Source organism: Aedes albopictus, chromosome 2 (assembly GCF_035046485.1).
Source record: "Aedes albopictus strain Foshan chromosome 2, AalbF5, whole genome shotgun sequence".
NCBI classification, from domain to species: domain Eukaryota; kingdom Metazoa; phylum Arthropoda; class Insecta; order Diptera; family Culicidae; genus Aedes; species Aedes albopictus.
In genome coordinates, this window is record NC_085137.1 from 518,216,016 (window position 1) to 518,238,623 (window position 22,608).

General features: G+C 40.9%; 1 protein-coding gene across 2 annotated transcripts in view; it reads left to right on the forward strand.

Moving 5' to 3' along the window:
- LOC109409677 (uncharacterized) overlaps positions 1-22,608 on the forward strand; it is a 209,230-nt gene that overhangs the window by 56,597 nt on the left and 130,025 nt on the right. The window contains exons 2-3 of one of the 2 annotated variants that reach the window (XM_062854595.1): positions 11,645-11,689; positions 16,318-16,954. In XM_062854595.1, coding sequence (XP_062710579.1) covers positions 16,446-16,954 — 509 coding nt within the window. In that variant the 5' untranslated portion in view covers positions 11,645-11,689; positions 16,318-16,445. The remainder of the gene's footprint in view (positions 1-11,644; positions 11,690-16,317; positions 16,955-22,608) is intronic. The other variant, XM_029870148.2, reaches the window with a different exon arrangement.

The following is a 22,608-nucleotide window of genomic DNA, read 5'->3' on the forward strand; positions in this document are numbered from 1 at the left end:
TAGAGGAATTCCCAAAGGAATTCCTGGAGGAATTCATGCAGGAATATCTAGAAGAAACCCTGGAAGAATTCCAGGAGAAATTCTTTGTGGACTCCCTGGAGAAATTCCTGTATGAATTCCTGGAGCTAACCTTGGAAGATATCCTGAAGGAATCCCTAGATGAATTCCTGGATGATTCCCTAGAGGAATTCTAGGAGGACTCTTTGGAGAAGTTTCAGAAGAATCCTTTTGGGAAATTCCAGAATGAATCCTTAGAGATATTTCTACAGAAATTCTTGGAAGAATCCCTTAGGGAATTCTTGGAAAAAGTTCATGAAGAATTTTTTTGGAGGAACCTCAGAAGATATGCCTGACGGAACTTCTGGACAAATTCCTGTCGGTAACCCAAGAAGAATTCCTGGATACCTCCCTGGAGGAATTCTTGGGGAAATTCCTGGAGGAATTGCTGTAGGAATTTCCAAAGAAATTCCTGAATTAATACCTGAACGGATTCCTGCAGGCATTTCTAAAGGAATTCCTGGGCTAATTCAGAAAAAAAAACCTCTTGAAGAATTCCTGGAGGAAACCTTAGAGAAATTTCTAGAGAAACTCTTGGAAAAATCCCTGGAGGAATCCCTGGAGCAATTTCTAGAGAATCCTCAGAAGGAATGCTTGGAGGAACTTCTTGACAAATTCCTGTCGGAAACCTAGGAAGAATTCCTGGAGAAATCCCTAGAGGGATCATTGGAGAAACATCTGTGTAATTATTTCTGGAGGAATCCCTTTGGGAGAAATTCTTGGATTAATTTCTGGAAGAATTTCCGGAGGAATCCCTAGAAAAATCCTGGAGGAATTATTGCAGAAATTCCTGAAATAATTTCTGAAGGAATTCTTGGAGGATTTTCTGCAGAAATTCCTGGATGAATTGCTGTAGGAATTTCTGAAATAAAAAAAAATCTCAGAGGAATTCCTGGACCAATTCCTGAAGAAATTCCTGGATGAATTCCTGAAGAAATACCTGGGGTAATTCCTGAAGGAATTCTTGGTGGAATTTCTGGAGAAGTTCCTCGGGTAATGCCTGGAGGAATATCTGAAATAATTCCAGGAGAGATTTCTGGGATCTTTCCTGAAGGAATCCCTGGAGGATTTCCTGGAGGATTTCTGAAGAAATCCTTGAAGGAATTCCTTGAGGAAGCTCAGGAGGAGTTCATGCAGGAATCCCTGGAGGAATTCTTGGAGTAATTCCTGGAATCCTGGTGGATTTTCTGAAGGAAATTGCGGTAGTAATTTCAGTAGAAATTCCGGGATGAACTCCAGAATCAATGTCTGGAGAAATTTTTGAAGGAATTCCTGGGGTAATGCTGAAGAAACCTCTTGAAAAGCTCCTGTAGGAATCTTCAGAGAAATCTCTAGATAAATTCTTGAGGAATCACTGTGGGAATTCTTGAAAAAAAAAAAACCCTGGAGGAATCCCTTAAGCAATTTTTGGAGAAACCTCAGGAGTGCTCGGAGCAACTTCTGGACAGATTTCAGTCGGAAACCCAGGAGGAATTCCTGGAGGAACTTTTAAACAAAATCATGGCGGAATCTTAGGAGGAATTCCTGAAGAATTCCTGGAGGAGTTCTTGGGGCAATTTCGTGGAACTATCCCTGGGAGAATTCCTGGAGAAGTCCTTGAATTAATTCCTGGAGGAATCTCTAAAGGAGTTTTGGAAGGAATCCCTGGAGAATTTTCTCAAGATATTCCTAGAGTAATTTCCAGATAAATATCTGGAATAATTCCAGGAGGAATTTCCCGAGGAATTCCAGGAGGAATTGCTAGAGCAATTTCTGGAGGAATTTCAGGAGGCATTCTTGGAGGAATTTCTGGAGGAAATACTAGAAGAGGAATCATCGGAGGAATTCCTGGAGGAATCTCTGGAAAATTCCTGGTGTATTACTGGGGCGATTTTTGGAGGATCCATGAAAAAATCTGGCGGAATCTCTATTGGAATCCCTGGAGGAGGAATTCCTGGTAAAATATCCTGATGAATCCCTGGAAAATTTCCTGAAGAACTTTCAGAATTTACCTGAGGTAATTCCTGGGGGAATTCTTGGTGGAATTCCTGGAGGAGTTCACGGAGAAATGCTTGAATGAAATCCTAAAGGAATGCCTGGAGGAATACCTGGAATAATTCCTGAAGAAATCCCTGAAGAAATTTCTGAAGGAATTTCAGGAGGGATTTATGCAGGAATCCCTGGAGGAATTCTTAGAGTAATTCCTGGACTACCTCTGTGAGAAATTCCTGTGGGAGTTTCTTAAGGAATCCCAGGAGGATTTCCTGGAGAAATTCCTGGGGGAACTGCGATAATTATTTCTGAAGGAATTCTTGTGGATTCCGGGGACAGTTCTGGAGGAATCCCTATAGAAATATTTGGAGGAACTCCTGGGGGAATGCCTGGAGATATGCCTGTAGAAATATCTGGAGGAATCCCTAGAGAAATTCCTTAAAGACTCACTGGAACAATAACAGGAGGAATCCCTGGTGGAATTCCTGGAGGAATCCCTAGAGGAATCTCTAGAGGAATTCCTGGACGAATTCCTGTAGAAATTTTTAGAGGAATCCTGGAAGAATTCCTTGAGTATTTTTTGGAGAAATCCCTTGAGCAGTTCGCGGAGGATTCCCTTGAGGAATTCCCGGATGAATCCTAGGAAGAATTCCAGAAGAAATACAAAGTTCAATTTCCGAGGGAATTCCAGAAAGAGTTTCTGAGGAAATCTCAGTACTGAAGAAATTGCTGAAATTCCTGAGGAAATCCTGAAATCCTGGATTAATTCCTGAAGGTGATTCCCTGCAGAAATTCTTGGAGAAATTTCTGAAGAAACCCCATAATGAATTCCTTAGGGAATCTCAGGAAAGCTTTCTTAGCGAATTCCTGGAAGCATTTTTGTAGGAATTCCTGGAAAAAAAAAATCTGAAGAAGTCCGTGTCTGTATTTATTTCTGGACGAATTATTGAAGGAATACTTGCATGGACCTCTTAAGAAATTTTTGGACAAATGTTTTAAGCAACTCCTGAACTATTTTTATATAATCGCTAGTATGTATAATTTTGTGAAAGAATTTTTCAAATAAATTCCTGCAAAAATTCTTCGAATCATTCCAGATGGAATTATTGGAGCAATCTCTAGCGGAGTTCTGGAAGGAATATATGGAGAAATCCCTGTAGATATCTCCGAAGATATACCTTGAAGGATCTCTGGTGAAATTCCTGAAGGAAGCCTTAAAGAGGAGGAACCTCTAAAGATATCCCAGGACAAATCCTCAAAGATATGTCTGGGGTGAATTCTTGAAGGAATCTCTTGAGGAATCCATGATGGAATCGCTGCAACAAGCTATGGAAAAAATCGTGGAGGAATTATTGACACTCATATAGTTTACGAAACTATGAACAAATCTAAAACAGTCATTTTGATTCCTCAAAACTGCAATGCCGATTTGTATATTCACATATCGGGCGCCCATCCCGCTTAAAAGTCATTACAAGTCGGGTCTCCCCTGGGCCCCCTCCAGAAAAAAATCCTAGCTACGCCAATGGGAGTGCTCTTTTTATGAACTGGTGTTTCATTCAGTAATTAAATGCACATTTTATAAGCCTTACCGTGTCATGTCAGACATGCAACGCTCAGGTTATTTTATTTCAACAGGAAAAAAGTTTAGGCCGGTGCAACCTAGGGTTACGACTCCTATGCTGCTTCTCTCTTCGATGGATTTTCCTGGTGAAATTGAGAGTTGTGAAAATAAAGATCTTAACTTTAACATATGTTGGACCATATGCCAGATTCAGCTCAGTAAATCAATCTCACGCATGTATTTTCATCAAGCAAGATAACTGAAAACGAACAAGTTTAACTTAATTTCCCACCGATAGGGAAAATTTCAAGCACTGTTTCACTGATGCTGATATGGCAAATGTTAATGAAAAGTTAAGCTACAAAGCTCAAATTTGATCAATTTTAATTTTGAAGCTGACAAAACTGAAGTAACTTCAAGCACACTGTTTATGTATTTGAAGCAAAACGTTGTTGAACTCTTCGCTCTCTACAATGCACTTCTCAGTCGGTTGGTATCAGTTCTGACCGGAAACATGAACAAGTCTTGTAGCTGACGGCAAACTTTCCATCCAGCAGATCGTATAACAGTGCAGTGAATGGAAGGAAAGTTTGTGGAGGTATGAACTTTCCTCTTACTTGTTCATTTTTGTTCGGAGTGTTTTACGTGTTCGTGTTTAAAGGTATGAGCCCGGCGTTAACTATATATCTAATAGGCTGCGCCTGGGCACAAATCCAAAAAAGAATGTTAACGAATTTAAATAAAGCATAATGAAATTATTTAGAAGTTGGTACACCCGTCAAAAAGAAAACTAATGTCAGAGGTATTGAAGCTATATATGTGCTGGAATTTAATAAATGGATACCACATATTTATCGTTCGATGATGTATGCTGGTTATGGTCTTGTCTTCATACGATGCAGTATCCACTTCCGGAACAAACTTGACAGTAAAATACCTCTAAGATTTGTCATAACATGTTTGAAGTATTCAAATTTTGAAGATTTAAAAGGATCAAAGCGATTCAGTGCCCATTCAATCGATTCTACAGTTAGAGAATCAGTACTATAAGAAAAGACATCAGATTCATCCGAAGATGTAATAGCAGTTAGTCTCCAGTTAGCCTAGAGGTTGAGGCCATGGATTGCCAATCCGGAGACGGCGGGTTCGATTCCCATGCCGGTCGGGAAAATTTTCTCGACTCCCTGGGCATAGTGTATTGTACTTGCCTCACAATATACTGATTCATGTAATGGCAGGCAAAGAAAGCCCTTCAATTAATAACTATGGAAGTGCTCAAAGAACACTTAGTTGAAGCGAGGCAGGCCAAGTCCCAGTGGGGACGTAGAGCCACAAAAAAGAAGAAGAAATAATATCCACACATTCGGGGAAGTGTGTATCGTATAAGCATTCCCGAAAATCCTTATTGAAAGAAGTTGATTGCTGCTCGAGGCATGACACGCGAGTTTACCATTTCGTTTTAACTGAAACACCGGGTAAACGCATAATGATAAGTTACCTGCATAAGCTCTTACGTAAGGTTCTTGGACTAAAGCTGTTCCTATATGCTGGACATCATTGGCGGAACCAGCTTTTTCTTTTTTCTTACTCACTCTCCTAAACATACACGAGAAAGAGCGAGATGAAAGAGGAGGCAAGCTGCCCCTTCTTCTATCTTTCTCCTTCTCGTGTATGTTTAGGAGAGTGAGTGAGAAAAAAGAAAATGCTGGCTCCGCCAATGCTGGACATTGATCTGAGCTGTGCTAAGCCTTGCCACTACTCAAACTAGGCAAGATTCGATATCGATTGAAGAACGCCAGAGATGAAGTTACACAGAGGAAGCTGTGTAAAACGCATAAGGCGGGTGATATTTAAGATAATCATGACATACCAATAATCCTACCATTATTAAGCATCGCTGTTGAAGCTTAAGAAGGATAGCTAATTAATTCAGAGATACACAAGGTCAACTGCACCATGGTTTCGGTTAGCGCAGTAAGGGCAAAATACTGGGAAAGGCGCCCTAGTACTCCACAGCTTCCGTTAAGTGATTAGGATTTTATTAGAACCCCCCTAACCATTCATTCGTAAGCACGGTAAGCATATAGCCATTACCTACACCACATCAATTTGGGGTCTGTTAAATGGACTCTTACCACCAGAACAGATGGTTCATAGTGTTATTCTTAGTCAATTGTGACAACTGCTACCAACACCACCAAGAACACTACACAGCTATCTAGGCTGATCGAGAAAAAAAAGTAAATACCTACTGATGATCAACTTCACAGCTGACAAATTATGACATGACAAATAAATTGTTTTGAATTGTTACTTCAACACTGGTTATACCTGAAATTGAATGGTTTGGGAATTGTATTCTTCTGTTATGTTGTATTGTTTTGCATTACATAAACCATACAATGGTGTCATTTTTCTCCTCTAATGGCATCTTAAGCTGTTTAGTTAAACGAGCCTGAAAAACCACTGTGGAAGCTGTACGTATTGCATAAATAACGCACATATAATGACATGCATTATTCTATATAAACCATTGAAGTTGAATTAAAGTGGGAAGTGGCACCACTATTATTGAATTACGATTATATATACCAGAATAATCTTAAGTCAGCAATAGTGGTACCACTTGCCACTTTAATTCATTTTAATGGTTAATGTAGGGCATTGCATGCCAATATATACGCTTCAAATATGCAATACGTACAGCTTCAACCGCATGGTTACTTGGGTAGAGCCCTCTTTGATAGTTCAGACTAGAAGCTTTCAAGTTTGACGCTTTGGGAATTTTCCAGAACGGCTTGGATAACTTTTCATATATAGGATCGCCCACGTCTGAGTTAGGGTGGTCTCTGATTGGATTAACAGCTGAAGCTTAGGCTCCCATGCCCACCAACCAGATAATTGGGTTTTGCAAACTAAGCATTATTTTTGGCAACACTTTGAGCGGCATGATGGAACTATGCCGAGCGTGCAAAGGTTAGACCACTAATATACCGTCGATGGGGGTGACAATGGGTCTGGGGGGTGAGATTGGGTCAAAACGGAGAAACATAAAATTGGAAATAGCTCATCAACTATCGCTAATTTATATTGATAACTTTATATTATTTTAAAGAGAAGATATTTTTACACGTCATGCTGCAGAATAAGATGTTTAGCAATAATCGTTTTTTTTTAATTTGTGGCTAAACTTATATGATGAAACTACTAGTAAATCACTCTGACAAAATTTCTCCTTCGCAATGTTTCACACAGCCACCTAACCATAAATTTTCTTATAAGTGGTTAGCTGTAGGTATTACCTGGTTGATGCAACGAAAAAAGTGGGCTGTCAATGCACTTTTTATTTAAAAATTCAATATTTTCGACCCTATGTCTAAATATTAAGAATGGGGGTGAGATTGGGTCAAGCAAGTTATCGAGTGCACATAACCTTAACTAGAAATTCAACTTGTCATCCAGTCCCCATTTGACGTTAGAGTGGTGCCATGTTTACCGTTTCTCCATAAAAGCACGATTTTTTCGAAAATATGTCGAGGAAGTGTCAAGCGAGTGTGTTCATACGTTTAGTGCCTAAAATCATTTATAACAATAAACCCATGCGTTTGGACAGCTCCTCTGATCATCAGCTAATCTTTAGTGTACTGCAATATCGTAAGCTCACAAAATAGACTTGATAGCATTTTTCTTCTCAACTCATTTTTTAAATTTTAAGGAAATATCGTGAAACTACCAGACGGTAGAGGCCTTCAGGAAATACTGGGACCATAAAACCGGTGATATGACAAAATATCGAAAGACGAACGAACGACGAAAAATATCATGTTTTTTTTTTCAATAAATCTTTCAATGCGCCTCTCCTTCATTGTAATCCCCCTCCTCTCATGGAGGTTGAAACTTTAAATCAGGATGATTTATGGTGGCTAAAAAATGGCAATACAACATGCAAAACTTAATTTATCAAATTTAAACCATTTTTTTGGTGGTATTAGCCCTTTTAGGTGGATTTATCATCTTTTAAAATTACCTAAGTTTTCATTCGTCATGGTTACATTAGGGGTACTCACTTAACAGATTAAATTGCTGCGTAAGCCATGATTTTCTGGTTATTTGAAATGTTTCATGGTTTTGCGAATGAAATAATCAAAGATTGCCTTGGTGATCGCGACGTTTAATCAGTTTAATTAGTTTACGCTGTTAAGTGAATCCCCCTATTGTATTTTAAGTAGGTTTACTAGATATGATCAATAAAATTAACTTGTATTCTTAGATAGGCGACTTCGAATACTTTGACCCATTCTCACCCCCTCTAAGGGGTGAGACTGGGTCAATTTTCAATCATTTGTAGTTTAGTAGACAATTCATATAATGTGATACTTTCTTGCTAAACTATCATTACCATATAGAAGAGTATACAATGTACTATACATACCAAATAAAAAGTTATTCCGACTTCAACTGCATTTGTTATTTAACAAACAATCTTTGAGTATCCTTTTTTGACCCATTCTCACCCCCAACGACGGTAGTTGTATAAAGTGGGTGACGAGGTACATAAGAGAGGGGCCCAGAATCAAAGGGGTGTAAGTGACCATTTTGTCGATTTTGAGTTGAGCATATCAGAAAATTTTTCAGGTTTTAAGCTTTCAGGATGTTTCTACGAAGTTCGGAAAAATTACAATAAATCAGAGGAAAATGGGTTGATTTCGAAACTCCATACATTTTGTATGGGATGAAAAATTGGTCAAAAACTTTAAACCTCATTTACTCGAAAATAGGTTTTTGTCACTTACACCCCTTTGCTTGTAACCCCCTCAAGTAAAAGTAAACTCCAGTAACTGTTTAGAGATTCCCTTAGGATCCTTTTGAAATTGCTTCCGAAGTTCCTTCAGGGGTTTCTTCGGGAACTGTTCTATAAGGATTCCTGCAGAATATCTTCAACAATTCTATCTGCGATTTCTTCAGGAATTCTTCTAGGATTTTTTCCTGGGATTTCTCTAGGAATTCCTGCAGGAATTTCTCTAAAAATTCTTCCAGGAATTCATCTAGAGATTCTTGCAGAAATTCCGCCGTAGATTCCTCTAGAGATTTTTCCAGGAGTTCCTCTGGAGATTCCTTCAGGAATTCCTACAAGATTTTTTTCAGAGATTCCTCCAAGAAATTCCTCAATGCATTCCTTTAGTACTTCCTCCAGAGATTCCTCCGGTAATTACTTCCAAGATTCTTCCAAGAATTCCACCAGGAAATCTCCTAGGCATTCTTCCAGGAAGTTTTTCAGGTATTTTTTCAGGGATTCCTCCTTGGATTCTTGCAGAGATTTCTCCAAGATTTTTTTTTCAACGATTCCTCTAGGGATCCACCAGATATTTCTCTAGGAATTGCTTCAGAGACTCCTTCAGAAATTCCCCCAGGAATTCCCCAGGAGTTTCTCCTGGAATTGCTTCAGGAATTATTCCTAGGTTTGCTCCAGAAATTTATATTGGCCATTTTTCCAGAAGTTTTTCCAGGGTCTCCTCGAGGAATTCGTCCAGAAATTACTTCACGAATGTCTTCAGGTATTCCTTCAGGAATTTCACCAGAAATTCATCAAGGAATTCCATCATAAATTATGTCAACAATTCTCCAGGAATTTCTCCAGGAAATCCTTCAGGGTTTCTCTAGGAATATCTTCTAGAATTTTTCCAGGAATTCCTCCAAGAATTATTCCAGATGTTTCTCCAGGAATTGCTGCAGGGACACCTCCAGGAAATCCGCTAAAAATCCTCCAGGAGCTTCTTTAGGGATTTTTCCAGGGATTTCTCCCCGAATTTCTCCAAGGATTTCTTCAGGGATTACTTCAGAAATTCCTTTGAGGATTTCTCCAGGAATTCCTGCAGAAATTTCACTAGAAATTCCTCCATGAATTTCTCAGGGGATTTTTTCAAGGAATTTCTCCCAGAGTTTCTTTAGAGATTCCCCTGGAAATTCATGGGGTAATTGTTGCAAGAATTCCTTCAAGGAATCTTCCAGCAATTCCCATAGGGACTGTTTATAAACCATGTAGACCAAAATTTGGCCACCTGAAAACTCCAGCATTTCCAGCAATTTCTCTAGAAATTGATCGAGGAATTGCTACTGGACATCATTCAAAAATTATACCGGCAATTCCTCTAGGAATTTCTCCTGAGATTCCTTCAGCAATTGCTGCAAGGATCCCTCCTGAGATTTCTCCAGGGATCCTCCAAGGATTCCTCCAGGAAATCTTCTAGGGATTTCTTCAGAAATTCTTCCAGGAAATTCTCCAGAAATAGGGTATTGTACCATTTGGGCAGGTGTACCTATTTTGAGCACTTACCGCTATAACTAAGTCCATTTCAAACCGATTGATCTGAAATTTTGTCCAGAGTTAGATACTATACGTTCCTAACACTGGACAAAATTTCAAATCAATCGGTTCGAAATGGACTTAGTTATGGCGGCAAGTGCCCAAAATAGGTACACCTGCCCAAATGGTACAAGACCCTACCTTCAGGAATTTTTCAGGGATTTCTCCAGGTATTCCTACAGGAATTCCTCGAGAGATTCCTCTAAGGTTTCTCCCCAAATTTCTTCGAGGATTCCCACAGGAATTTCTTCGTGAATTTCTTCAAGAATTTCTCAAGGGGAATTTTCAGAATTAGAATAATAACAGAAATAGAAATAACCCAGGATTCCTCTGGAATTTCCTCTAGAAATTCATCCAGTTTTTCTTTTTGGAATTCCTCTAGAGATTCCTCTAACAATTCCCACTCTAGGAATTCCTCCAGACCTTCCTTCAGAAGTTTATCCAGAAATTTCTCCAGGAATTGCTCCTGGACATCCTTCAGAAATTATGTCAGCAATTCCTCTAGGATTTTCTACAGGAAATCCTCAAGGGAAATTTTTTAGAGATTCTTCCAGGAAATTCTTCAGGAATGCTTTCAGGAATTTTTCAGGGATCACTCCAGACATTATTTCAGAGATCCCTCTAGGAATTACTACAGTGGATCCTAGAGGGATTTATCCACCAATTTCACCAGGGATATTCCCAGAGATTCCTCCAGGGAATCCTCCAGAAATTCCTCAAAGGGTTCTTCCAGGAAATCCTCCTAGAATTTCTCAAGGGAATTTTTCCGAAATTTCTTCAGCAATTCTTTCCAGAATTCCTCTGGAGATTTCTCCAACACTTCCTCCAGGAATTCTTCCAGAGATTACTCCAAGAATTCATCCAAGAAATTTCTCCAGGAATTCAGAAGCTTCTTCAGGCACTCCTGCAGGATTCTCCCAGAAATTGCTTCAGGGATTCCTCCAGGAGTTCCTTCAGGTATTTCTCCAAGAATGCCTTCAAGGATTCCTCCAGAAATTTCTCTAAGATTTCCTCTAGGAACTCCTCAAGAGATTTCTTCTGAGTTTTTTTTTCCAGGGATTCCTCCCAGAATTCCTCCAGGAATTTCTCCAGAATTTCCACCAAGGAATCCACCTGAGATTTATCTAGGATCCTCATGAGATCTCTTTAGAAATTTCTATAGGTATTCATTCCACAATTTATCCAGGAATTCCTCCAAGTATAAGTACCTTCAGCAATTCTTCCAGAGATTCCTCCGGGAATTCCTTCAGGTATTCTACAGGGCTTCCTCCAGGCATTCCTGTAGAAAATGCTCCAGGGATTCATCCAAGTGTTTCTTCGGAGATTTTTCCAGGAATTCCTCTCAGGTTCTCTGCAAAAACTCATCCAGCAGTTTCTTCTGAAATTTCAGAAATCATTCAATCATCTTTCAAGGGATGCATCAAGAACTTCTTCGGGATAACCTGATATTTTTTTTTCTAATATTAAGAATTTCTGGAGAAATTCCTCCAGCAATTTGTATGGCACAAATTTCCCAAATGGAGAAGAACGTGCCTCTTGAGCCGAACTACTGATACAGGAACCAGGAAGTTCTAGGTTAGTCCTCAAAAGAGTTCAGCTATAATTTCTAATGAATGTTTTGCAGATATTAACAAAAAAAAATCAGAGCAAAATAATGCACTAGTAAATAAAAATCCTTAATCTTCCAGAAATTGGTCACCGCTATTGGCACAACGTTGATTGGTATAGATCAGGTAAGCTTTTTTAAATGTATGATACAAAATACAACAGCGTGACAAGTGTATGTATAGTCAGTTTGAGGCTAGAATAGTCGAAAACATTAAAAGTTCAAGTACTGCGTAACGGTTGAGATTTGACCATACACATAGAACACATTGCCTGTTTTTGTCCTCTATCACCCCTTGGAACCAAACACCTTACTTACCGATCAGGCTAAGGCCGGGGTGGCCTCTGCTGTACATAGTAGCCGCCTCCATTCCACTCGGTCCATGGCTGTTTGTCTCCAGTTCCGTACTCTGCGTAGGGTCCGCAGATCGTCCTCCACTTGGTCGACCCACCTAGCTCGCTGCGCTCCACGTCTTCTTGTACCGGTCGGATGACTCTCGAGAAATATTTTAGTCGGGTTGCTATCCGACATCCTGATGACATGACCCGCCCACCGTAGCCTACCGATTTTCGCGGTATGGACAATGGTTGGTTCTCTCAGCAGCTGATGCAGCTCGTGGTTCATTCGCCTTCTCCAAGTCCCGTCTTCCATCTGCACTCCGCCGTAGATGGTACGCAACACCTTCCGTTCGAAAACTCCAAGGGCGCGTTGGTCCTCTGCACGTAGGGTCCATGTTTCGTGCCCATAGAGGACGACCGGTCTAATCAGCGTTTTGTAGATGGTTAACTTCGTGTTACGGCGAACTTTATTCGATCGTAGAGTTTTGCGGAGTCTAAAGTAAGCATGATTTCCTGCCACAATGCTCCTCTGAATTTCTCTGCTCGTGCCGTTGTCGGCGGTAACCAGTGAGCCCAAGTACACGAATTCTTCAACCGCCTCGATCTCATCACCGTCGATATGAATTCGGGGTGGCGGGCGCGGTGATTCCTCCCTGGAGCCCTCATCATGTACTTTGTCTTCGACACATTAATGACTAATCCAATTCGCCTGGCTTCACTGTTTAGTCGGATGTACGTTTCTGCCATCGTCTCAAATTTACTAGCAATAATATCTATATCATCAGCGAGTCCAAGCAGCTGAACGGACTTCGTGAAAATCGTTCCACTCGTGTTTATCCTCGCTCTCCTTATTACACCTTCTGACGCAATGTTGAACAGCAAGCACGAAAGACCATCACCTTGCCGTAACCCTCTGTGAGATTCGAAGGGACTCGAGAGTGTCCCTGATACTCGAACTACGCACATCACTCGATCCATCGTCGCCTTGATCAACCGTATCAGTTTATCCGGGAATCCGTATTCGTGCATAATCTGCCATAGCTGTTCTCGATCGATTGTATCATACGCCGATTTGAAATCGATGAACAAGTGATGTGTGGGCACGTTGTATTCGCGGCATTTCTGCAACACCTGGCGGATGGCGAACATCTGGTCCGTTGTAGCGCGTTCACCCATAAATCCAGCCTGATATTGCCCCACGAACTCTCTTGCAATCGGTGATAGATGGCGGCATAAAATTTGAGAGAGTATCTTGTAGGCAGCGCTCAGTAGTGTGATCGCGCGGTAGTTCCCGCAATCCAACTTGTCGCCCTTTTTGTAGATGGGACACACGAAACCTTCCATCCATTTCTCCAGTAAAACTTCCTCCTCCCAAATCTTGGTAATGACCCAGTGTAGTGCTTTCACCAGTGTTTCTCCACCGTACTTTAGAAGCTCGCTTGGTAGTTGATCTGCTCCAGCGGCTTTGTTGTTTTTCAACCGGCCAACCTCCTCTTCAATCTCTTGGGGGTCAGGGGCCAGAAGTCTTTCGTCCTGTGCACATACTCCAAGATCTGTTACCACGCCACCTTCGGTACCTGCAACGTCGCCATTGAGGTGCTCATCGTAATGCTGCCGCCACCTCTCGACCACCTCACGCTCGCTCGTGAGAATATTCCCGTGATTATCTCGGCACATGTCGGCTTGTGGCACAAAGCCTCTGCGCGAGCGGTTCAGCTTCTCGTAGAACTTTCGTGTGTCCTTAGCGCGGTACAGCTCTACCATCGCTTCGCGATCTCGATCTTCCTGCTGGCGCTTCTTTATCCAGAAGACTGAGTTCTGCCTGTTCCGTGCCTGCTTGTAACGTGCCTCATTCGCTCTCGTACGGTATTGCAGCATTCTCGCCTATGCTGCATTCTTCTCGTTTTTTCAACTGTTCACATTCGCCGTCGTACCAATCGTTTTTGTGTTTCGGAGTCGCGAAGCCTAGTGCTGTAGCCGAGGTACTACCTATGGCGGATCGGATGTCCCTCCAGCCATCTTCAAGTGTAGCTGCGCCAAGCTGCTCTTCCGTTGGTAGGGCCACTGCTAACTGCTGCGCGTAGTCTTGAGCCACTTCTACGTTACGAAGTTGCTCGATGTTGAGCCGCGGCGTTCGACTTCGACGCGTGGTGATAACTGTCGAAAGTTTTGAGCGCATGCATACAGCGACTAAGTAGTGATCCGAATCTATATTCGCACTGCGGTATGTGCGGACGTTGGTTATATCTGAGAAGAATTTACCGTCGATTAGAACGTGGTCGATTTGGTTTTCTGTATGTTGGTCAGGTGATCTCCAGGTGGCTTTGTGGATATCTTTGCGAAGAAGGTGCTTCGGACTACCATACCACGGGAGGCTGCAAAGTTTACGCATCGCTGGCCGTTATCATTCGATACGGCGTGCAGGCTGTTTCGCCCGATTACCGGTCTGTACATTTCCTCCCTTCCTACCTCCGCGTTCATGTCGCCGACAACGATTTTCACGTCACGCGGCGAGCAACCATCGTATGTTTGCTCTAACTGCGCGTAGAACGCTTCTTTCTCGTCATCGGGTCTCCCTTCGTGTGGGCAGTGGACGTTGATGATGCTGTAGTTGAAGAAACGGCCCTTAACTCTCAACATGCACATCCTTGCGTTGATCGGCTGCCACCCGATCACACGTTGTCGCATCTTGCCCAACACTATAAATCCTGATCCCAGTTCTTTGGTGGTGCCACAGCTTTGGTAGAAGGTAGCCGGTCGATGCCCGCTTTTCCACACTTTCTGTCCAGTCCAACAAAGTTCCTGCAACGCCACGATGTCGAAGTTGCGGGGATGTAGTTCGTCGTAGATTATCCTGTCATATCCTGCGAAACCTAGTGACTAACAATTCCATGTTCCAAGTTTCCAATCGTAGTCCTTATTTCGTCGCGTGGGTCTTTGCCGATTGTATCGAGTCGTATTTTCTCCTATGTTATTCGCAATGGGGATTTTTACGGGTGGCTTATTGGGGTTTATTCAAATATTACGTAACGTAATGAGGGGAGGGAGGGGGTCTAGCGCTGTGTTACGCTTCATACAAAATTTCAAAATCTTCCATTCAAAAGTTGTTACGTGGGGGAGGGAGGGGGTCTAAAATTGTTTCCAACCAACACTGGGACGACACCAAACACCATTAGAGATTCCTAAACATTATAACAATATACGTTCTGCTTTTCAACACTTCTCAAATCAATGATCCCTTCACATGATAAATTTTGACAACTTCACCGTGCAGTCGAAAGTATTTTTTCATGTTTGAGTTGTACCCTCGAAACGGGATAAAATCGCATTTTGTGATACGGATTTGCAAATCACAACTCCATCGGTATTAGGTGGTTGGATCGAAAAGGCAACTGAGCATCATCGTAGTGCAAAAAAAAACCGTCGTCATATCAGCCATCCAATCGATTGATTCAATTGTGTTGTCCCTGAGCGAGACATCCTGCAGCAGCAAATGCGCGGGGGAAAATGGGGTACAATAACGAGACTTACGTTACGAGAGGCATTTGGGATTGCGTGGACCGACGTGTTCCATATGTGGATAATGAATGATTCAGAAGGTACGGATGATTTAGTAAGTAGAATATTAGTGAAGTCGCATAACAGTGCTTGTCTGGTTTCTTTGTCATTGTTTCACTGTCACTGTCGCCTATTTCAAAAGTAAAATACGCAATTGGTAAATCAATTTTGACAAAGAAGCAATCAGGTCATTAATTATTATATCACAGACAATATATGTCTGTGATTATAGGATAACACATCATAACTTTATGTTAAAGCCATGACAAAAATAGCTATTCAGAAAGACTGAGGATTTTTAGATTCTATTCCCGCTTTGGTCAAATGTGCATTTTGAATCTCTTTCTCCCAAAAGTATCGCACTTATTCGCGGCAAATAGCAGATGGGATGCGAAAGCAATCGGATACATCAATGAAGACCCTGAGTGGAAAAATTCAATTGCTGAAACACAACTAGCTGGTGGGTTGAATATCGATATCATGTACTTCAAGATACCAATTCTTGGATGAAATAAAGAGGGCCACCCAATATTTGAAATTTTTTGAATTTTCCATACCAAAATAACAATTTTTGCCTTCCTTGTTGCCTCCCCAAAAATTTGACCAACTTGACCTGCCTGCAAGGAATATCAAAATCATTCCATCACATCAGGCTTCAGTACTTCTCTTTCAGCAGCATATCCACTCGTTCATTTGATTATAATTACCAATTGATAATGAATTATGACACCCATATAGCTCGACCCGGTGTTGAAATATTGCTTCATAGAGATTAATCCATTGCGACTAAGTACAATGTTCGCTGAATTTCGTTTCCCATCAGCAATCCATTACATACGCTCTTTTATCCCTTTTCCAGGAAACTGTTACCAAGGCCATAGAATGTCCACGCGTGTCGCTTATTCCCACTAATGGAGCATCTGTTGTACTATGAAAAGCCAATAAGTACAATTCATAGAAAATTTCGCTACCTATTTTCCACTGACAATGGCTCCAACTGGCAAATCCAACACCTCGGCGGATGGCGATAGCCCGTTGGCTTCAAAAGTGTCCAAAACTGCTGATTCGCGTAGATCGTCGACATCGTCCTCGTCCAGCTGCGGGAAAAGGAAATCCAGAAAGTGCAAACAATCAATGCAGCAACCAAACAGCGAAGCCCAAGCCGCTGCCTTTTCAAGTCCGGCCAAGCGAACGCTCATCGGTAATTACAATAATGATTCCGCAAGCACTGCCAACGCCACTAAGCCCGAGGCGCACGAAGCTTCCGAGCTACGCAGAGCGCTTCGAAATGTGAATTTTATGCTGTTCGCACTGGTGTGCTGCATCGGAGGACTGTCGGTTTTCGGGCTGCAGTATATCAACGCACGACTGAATCATCCCCGATTATTGGCCACCCGCGCCGAGGTGGAAGAAATGGTGGAACACTATTTGAGAAATAATATCGATAAATTCAGCGAGGATTTAATAGCCCATGTGCGGGAGTCAGCAGAATTCAGGTAAGTGATGCTGGAGTGGGTGTTGTATGATGTTTCATTGTTTCTCGATTGTTAGTTTGCGATCCATCGTATGAATGTGTAGGGAAACTAAGTCCAAAATGCCAAGGTGGGGTAAAATGGCCTAACTCATAAAATCATTTCTGTATGTCATTTGAGTGAATGTTGTCTAGACATGTTTGCATAAAACATCCTTCTGGAAGCCAAGCAGACAAATCCACGAAAATCTAGATTTCCCTAAGAAAATTGTCAACTTTCGATTTTTTCGCATGTAATAAAGGTTTTCTAGTAATTTTATTATCAGCCAAGTGTTTTAAAGGAGATTGAGAAACACATGGAGGCGCGTGGTTGTTAATACCAACGAAATCCATGTAAGGGGTCATTCACATATGACGACCTTCGATTAGGGGGAAGGGATCTGTAAGCGAGTGACACTCCATTATTTGAGTATACGAAGAAGAGGGGGGGGGGGGGTTGGAGGGGTCTCGAAAGCTCGAACATTATGGACGTTGAATATTTTAACAAAGTCGCACCTTATCCCATGAAGATGGCCTCCTTGCACTACATCCGTTTTACGAACCACTTTTTAAAATCGCTAAAAATCGATGAAAATGCACTAGAGTCGTGAATATTACTACTGAAATATTAAGCAAATATTGTTTTGTTGCTGTTACCACTTTGAATGGCTGGCAAATGATTATTATTGAAAACGATGAAAGTTTGATGAACGGCCTTTTTTTCCACCTTACCCTATTAGTAGTACGTTTCAGTGTATATAGAATTTGATATGTTTTTAATAATTATTGATACATTGCAATACCCATTGGTATAGCCCCGAGCCCCCACATTTCAAGCCCCTCCACAAAAGCAGTGCATGGAAAATCTTTTGATTTAGTTTTTTGACCAGAATTTCCAAGTGTTTCCAAGCAATTTATGAAATTACATACTTTTTCCACAAGTTAACAGTTTTATTTGATTTAATAAGTCTTGTGCATTAGCTTCAGATGTTTTACCATAATCTAGGAGAAAATCTTTGTCTGCTGAAGGAACTAAAAATTTCTGTAAAATGGAGAGTCAAAAAGTTTCTGCTGAATATTCGTATTTTTATGTCCTAAATTCTTGAATACATTTTGAAGAATATTCAACTGGGAGATTGGAGAAATTGCAGAATTGAAATTTAGGACTATTTTAGATGTCTAGGAGTTCGTTTTATCTGCACAACTTAAAGATTGTTTATGGAAAATTTCAGACACCTAAAACTGCAGTAACTGGAAAACGATGATACAAACTACAAAAATTGCATTCAAACAGGATGTCGTAGAAAAATGAAAAAATGCATTACCTACACAGTTAGTTTATAGCATTAGTAAAGACATTGCAGTGAATGAAATCTTAAATTTGAGGGTCCTTTTTCCATAATTACCAGCTTATTCTCGCAGCTTTGTGCTTTCCGTCATAATTTTAGCTCTTGAATGCTTCATATAACATATACCTCTGGTTTCAATCGGATAATTTCTTACAATTATCAGTTTTAGTTTAACTATACACAAAAGGTCCTGGGTAAAATCCCAAGCTCGGCTCGTCCGTTTCCTTGTAATTCGAATCTTTCTATATATTTTCTCTCTCTTCTCTACATATATACACTCCCAGTCAAAAGTTTAGGGACAGCCCCTCAAAAACTTATAATTTTTTTTAGGCCAATATCTCCGCCAATTAGTGTCCGATTTCAAAACCCCAGGTCTTATTTAAATGATAATGAGTCAAAGAAACTTTGAACATGATTTAGGTAGGGAAGTGGAACCATCTCGGCAGGGGTCCTATTTTGGGCACTTTTCTGCTATAACTCAGCCAATACTGAACCAATTAACACAATTTTTGAAACACGATAAGATACGTATAGTATCTAGCCGTGTACAAAATTTCAAGTCAATTGGTTTGGAATTGACTGAGTTATAGCGAGTGCCCGAAATACCGGCCGCTGCCCAAGTGCCCTATATTATTTAGAAAAATATGTATATGTCAACTTAACATAAAGTTGCCATATTTTAAGTGGAACCATCTCGGCAGGGGTCCTATTTTGGGCACTTCTCTGCTATAACTCAGCCAATTCTGAACCAATTGACGAAATTTTTGGAACGCGATAAGATACGTACAGTATCTAGCCGTGTACTAAATTTTAAGTCAATTGGTTTGGAATTGACTGAGTATAGCGAAGAGTGCCCAAAATACCGGCCGCTGCCCAAGTGGTTCACAATCCTATATTATTTAGAAAAATATTTATATGTAAACTTAACATAAAGTTGCCATATTTTCTATTTTTTTTCTAAATTTAAACTTTCAGTTTTCAACTGCTTTTATAGAACTTGACTAAAAAATCTAGAAAAAAAAGTTAGTGAGTAAATTAACTCTCGATGTCATCGACCAAAAGCTTGGGCTCACCCCTTCCAAATGATGTATCGGCCAAAAGTTTGGGGTCACTATAGTAAAATATGAAATAGTGATTAAATGATACCTTTGATATTTTAACCTAAATATTAATTATTTCTAAATCATTTTAAAGGTAATGAACTAAACTTACTTGAATTTAACGTATTCAATGATTTATTTTTTTATTTATTTATTTTATTCACATATATAATAGTTATGTGAAGTTAACATTTTTCACCACTTTCAAAAAATTGAACAATTTGTTGGTTAATTTTTGGTATACACATATGGCTCAATGTCTTTGCTGTAAGTTCCAATCATTATGTTTAAAATAAGCCAAGCAAAATAAAAAATGAATGAAAGATGACAAAGATATCAACAAGTCGATTTTCCATGTTTTGCGTAAACTTTTGGTCGATGACGTCAAGAGTTAATTTACTTACTAACTTTTCTATCTAGATTTTTCAGCTAAGTTCGGTAAAAAGCAGTTGAAAGCTGATAGAATTAGGATTATATTGTGAGTGTAGAATTAGCATCTAAGTTAAAATACACAAAAATAAAAACTATAAAAAAAGGATTATATTGCCGAAATTTGATCGACCCAATTTCCAGCGACACTGCCGTCAATTTAAATTATTTGTAAGATGTTAGGGTGAATATGACCCAGAGAAGCACGCTGAACGTTTACTACGCCAGCTTGGTGTGAAGGAGGGTTGAAACATTCCTCTAAGGATTTCCTCAGGAGATTCTCCAAGCAATCCTTTAGAAATTCTTCCAGGGTGTCCGCCAGAAAACCCACAAGCGATTTCTTTAGAAAATCCACCAGAGATTCCTACTGAAAATTCTCTAAGAATTCATCCAGGAATTTCACCTCGGATTCATTTAGAAATTCTTCGGAAATTCCTTCAAAAATATCTCGAAAAATTTCTTTAGAAACTTTCAATAGATTTCTTCAGATATTCCTCTATGAATTTCTATCGAAAATCCTCAAGATTTTTTTCCCGAGTGGCTTTTAGAAAGATTTCCAGGGATTTCTACAGAAATTTATACAAAGATTCCTCCAGAAATTTATCTAAGAATTCAATTAGAAAAACATACATGAGTTCCATCAGCATTTCCTCTGGAAGTTCTTTCAAAAAATCTTACGGATTCATTCGAGATTCCTTCCGAAATTCTCTTGGAAACAAGTTACTATTTACTTTCAGTCCTGGGCACCCATGGTGGTGCAGAGGGCCGAATTGAAAGATTTCCAACCTGGGCGATTGCCAGCCATCGCCTTGACCTGTGGCCGGGTCAAATTTCTGTCGACTTTCTTGATTTCGTTGTTGAGGCTGCGCCGCCATGAGCCTCTGGGTCTGCCTCTGCTGCGATGTCCTGCTGGATTTCAATCTAACGCTTTCTTGCAGATTTCGTTTCCGCCCCTCCATGGAGTGTGGCTGACCCACCTTTAATTTCGCTCCCGAATTTCTGTCGCTATCGGCTTTTGATGACATCGACGATGAAGCTCCACGTTGGAGCCACCATTCACGAATTATATAGCGCAGTCATCTATTGATGAAGACATGGAGCCGTTGAGTGTTCTCCATTGATACACTCCAAATTTCAGTGGGGTATAGCAGCACAGATCTAACGTTCGAGTTGAATATTCGGGTTTTGGTGCGTTGACTAATCTGAATGTTTTTCCATACATTACTCGCAAAAACAGCCCTTGCCTACTTGGTCTGTACACCTATATCGATCTTGGTCGGTGCCACCATCGGCTGCCATTTGACTACAAAGATATTCAAGTTTTCTACTGCTTGCCATACTATCGTGAAGCTGGAAGGGTTAACCGTGTTTACATTCAACGATTTGGTCTTGTTGACGTTGATGGTAAGACCTGCCATCGAGGAGTGATCACCAAGATCATCTAGCTTACTCTGTCAGAGCACCGTTGGTTCGCTCCTCCCGTCATCATGGCATAAATGGAGGATAACGATCCGCTGGAGCCGGCCTTCTGATACTCCAGCGATGACCCGGATGAGGTTGGACAAGACACCGTGTTGTGCAGTACTCTGCACTTGATGCTTGAATGCTTGAATAATTGTTCTGTGCTTGAATAAGGCCGATAGATTTCTCGGGGATACCCTTGCGCCTAAAGGCTCCTCACATGTGTTCGTGATTTAAACGGTCGAAAGCTTTTCCGTAATCAATGAACATCAGCTAGATAGATTCTTGGAATTCATTGATTTGCCCAATATGATACGGAGCGTGCTTTCGTCGACTAGGGAGTCCATGTTCTTTTGTCCCGTCTACTTGAGCGTTTCACTTCATTCTCGAGAGCCGAATGGCGCTGACGTGGTACGGCTGTGGCTTCTCGTGTTATCGCTCGCTCAATCGCGGATTTAGCGTTCCTTCACTGCTCGATCTTCCTCCAGGTATCTTCAGTGATCCACTACTTTCTTCGGTTGCGTAGCTCACCCAAATTGTGGATTGGCGTCTAAGCCGAAAGAGAGATGGGTTTGTGAAAAAGGAGGGTTCACGGTGTGGCTTCAGCATTCTATTCAACAGAATCATTAGCTGATCTGTGGCTAAGTTGGCCGGATTAGCGAATACCGAGCCGTGGGTTTAAATTCCACCAGAACGCGAGTTTTTTTTTTTTTCACAAATTTCATCTCTCAATTTGTCAATTAGCAACATGGGGCACGCCTTAGCTAAAGTTGTGCGAGTATACCCTCTTTGGTTAGGGTTAAAACATCCCAAGTTCCAAATCTTGTCCGCTGTTTCGCGCTAAACGTCGTTGCCGTTGAATCAGTTCGTAATCTTTCATTTTCGGTTTCTGTAACGGTTTTAGGGGTTTCGAGATGTTGTTGGCCCAAGGTCTTCTATCAACCGTAGTGAGGCCGCCACCTTAGCTTCCGGTGGAGAAACATTTTATACTCAGTCGCTAGATGCCAGAACAGACGCTGTTTGAGCCGCACTTCCTTGGTGAACAGACGCTCTGGACGTACCTCCTCAATCTAGCTGAAGTCAGAAGGACAACAGTGTCCAGGCTGTACTTATTCTTAGCTGGCGGTCTTTGTCATCGCTTGACCCGTGGAAGTATGAGTTAGGAACTTGTGAGGACCAGAGTTATGTTGGACGCTTTCCTTATTTAGAAAGTGTGGAATTCTTTAACTAATAACGATGGGAATTGATCCCTTATAGCTAAAATATTACCAGCTTAGCCGAATTGTACCCACTGCAAACTC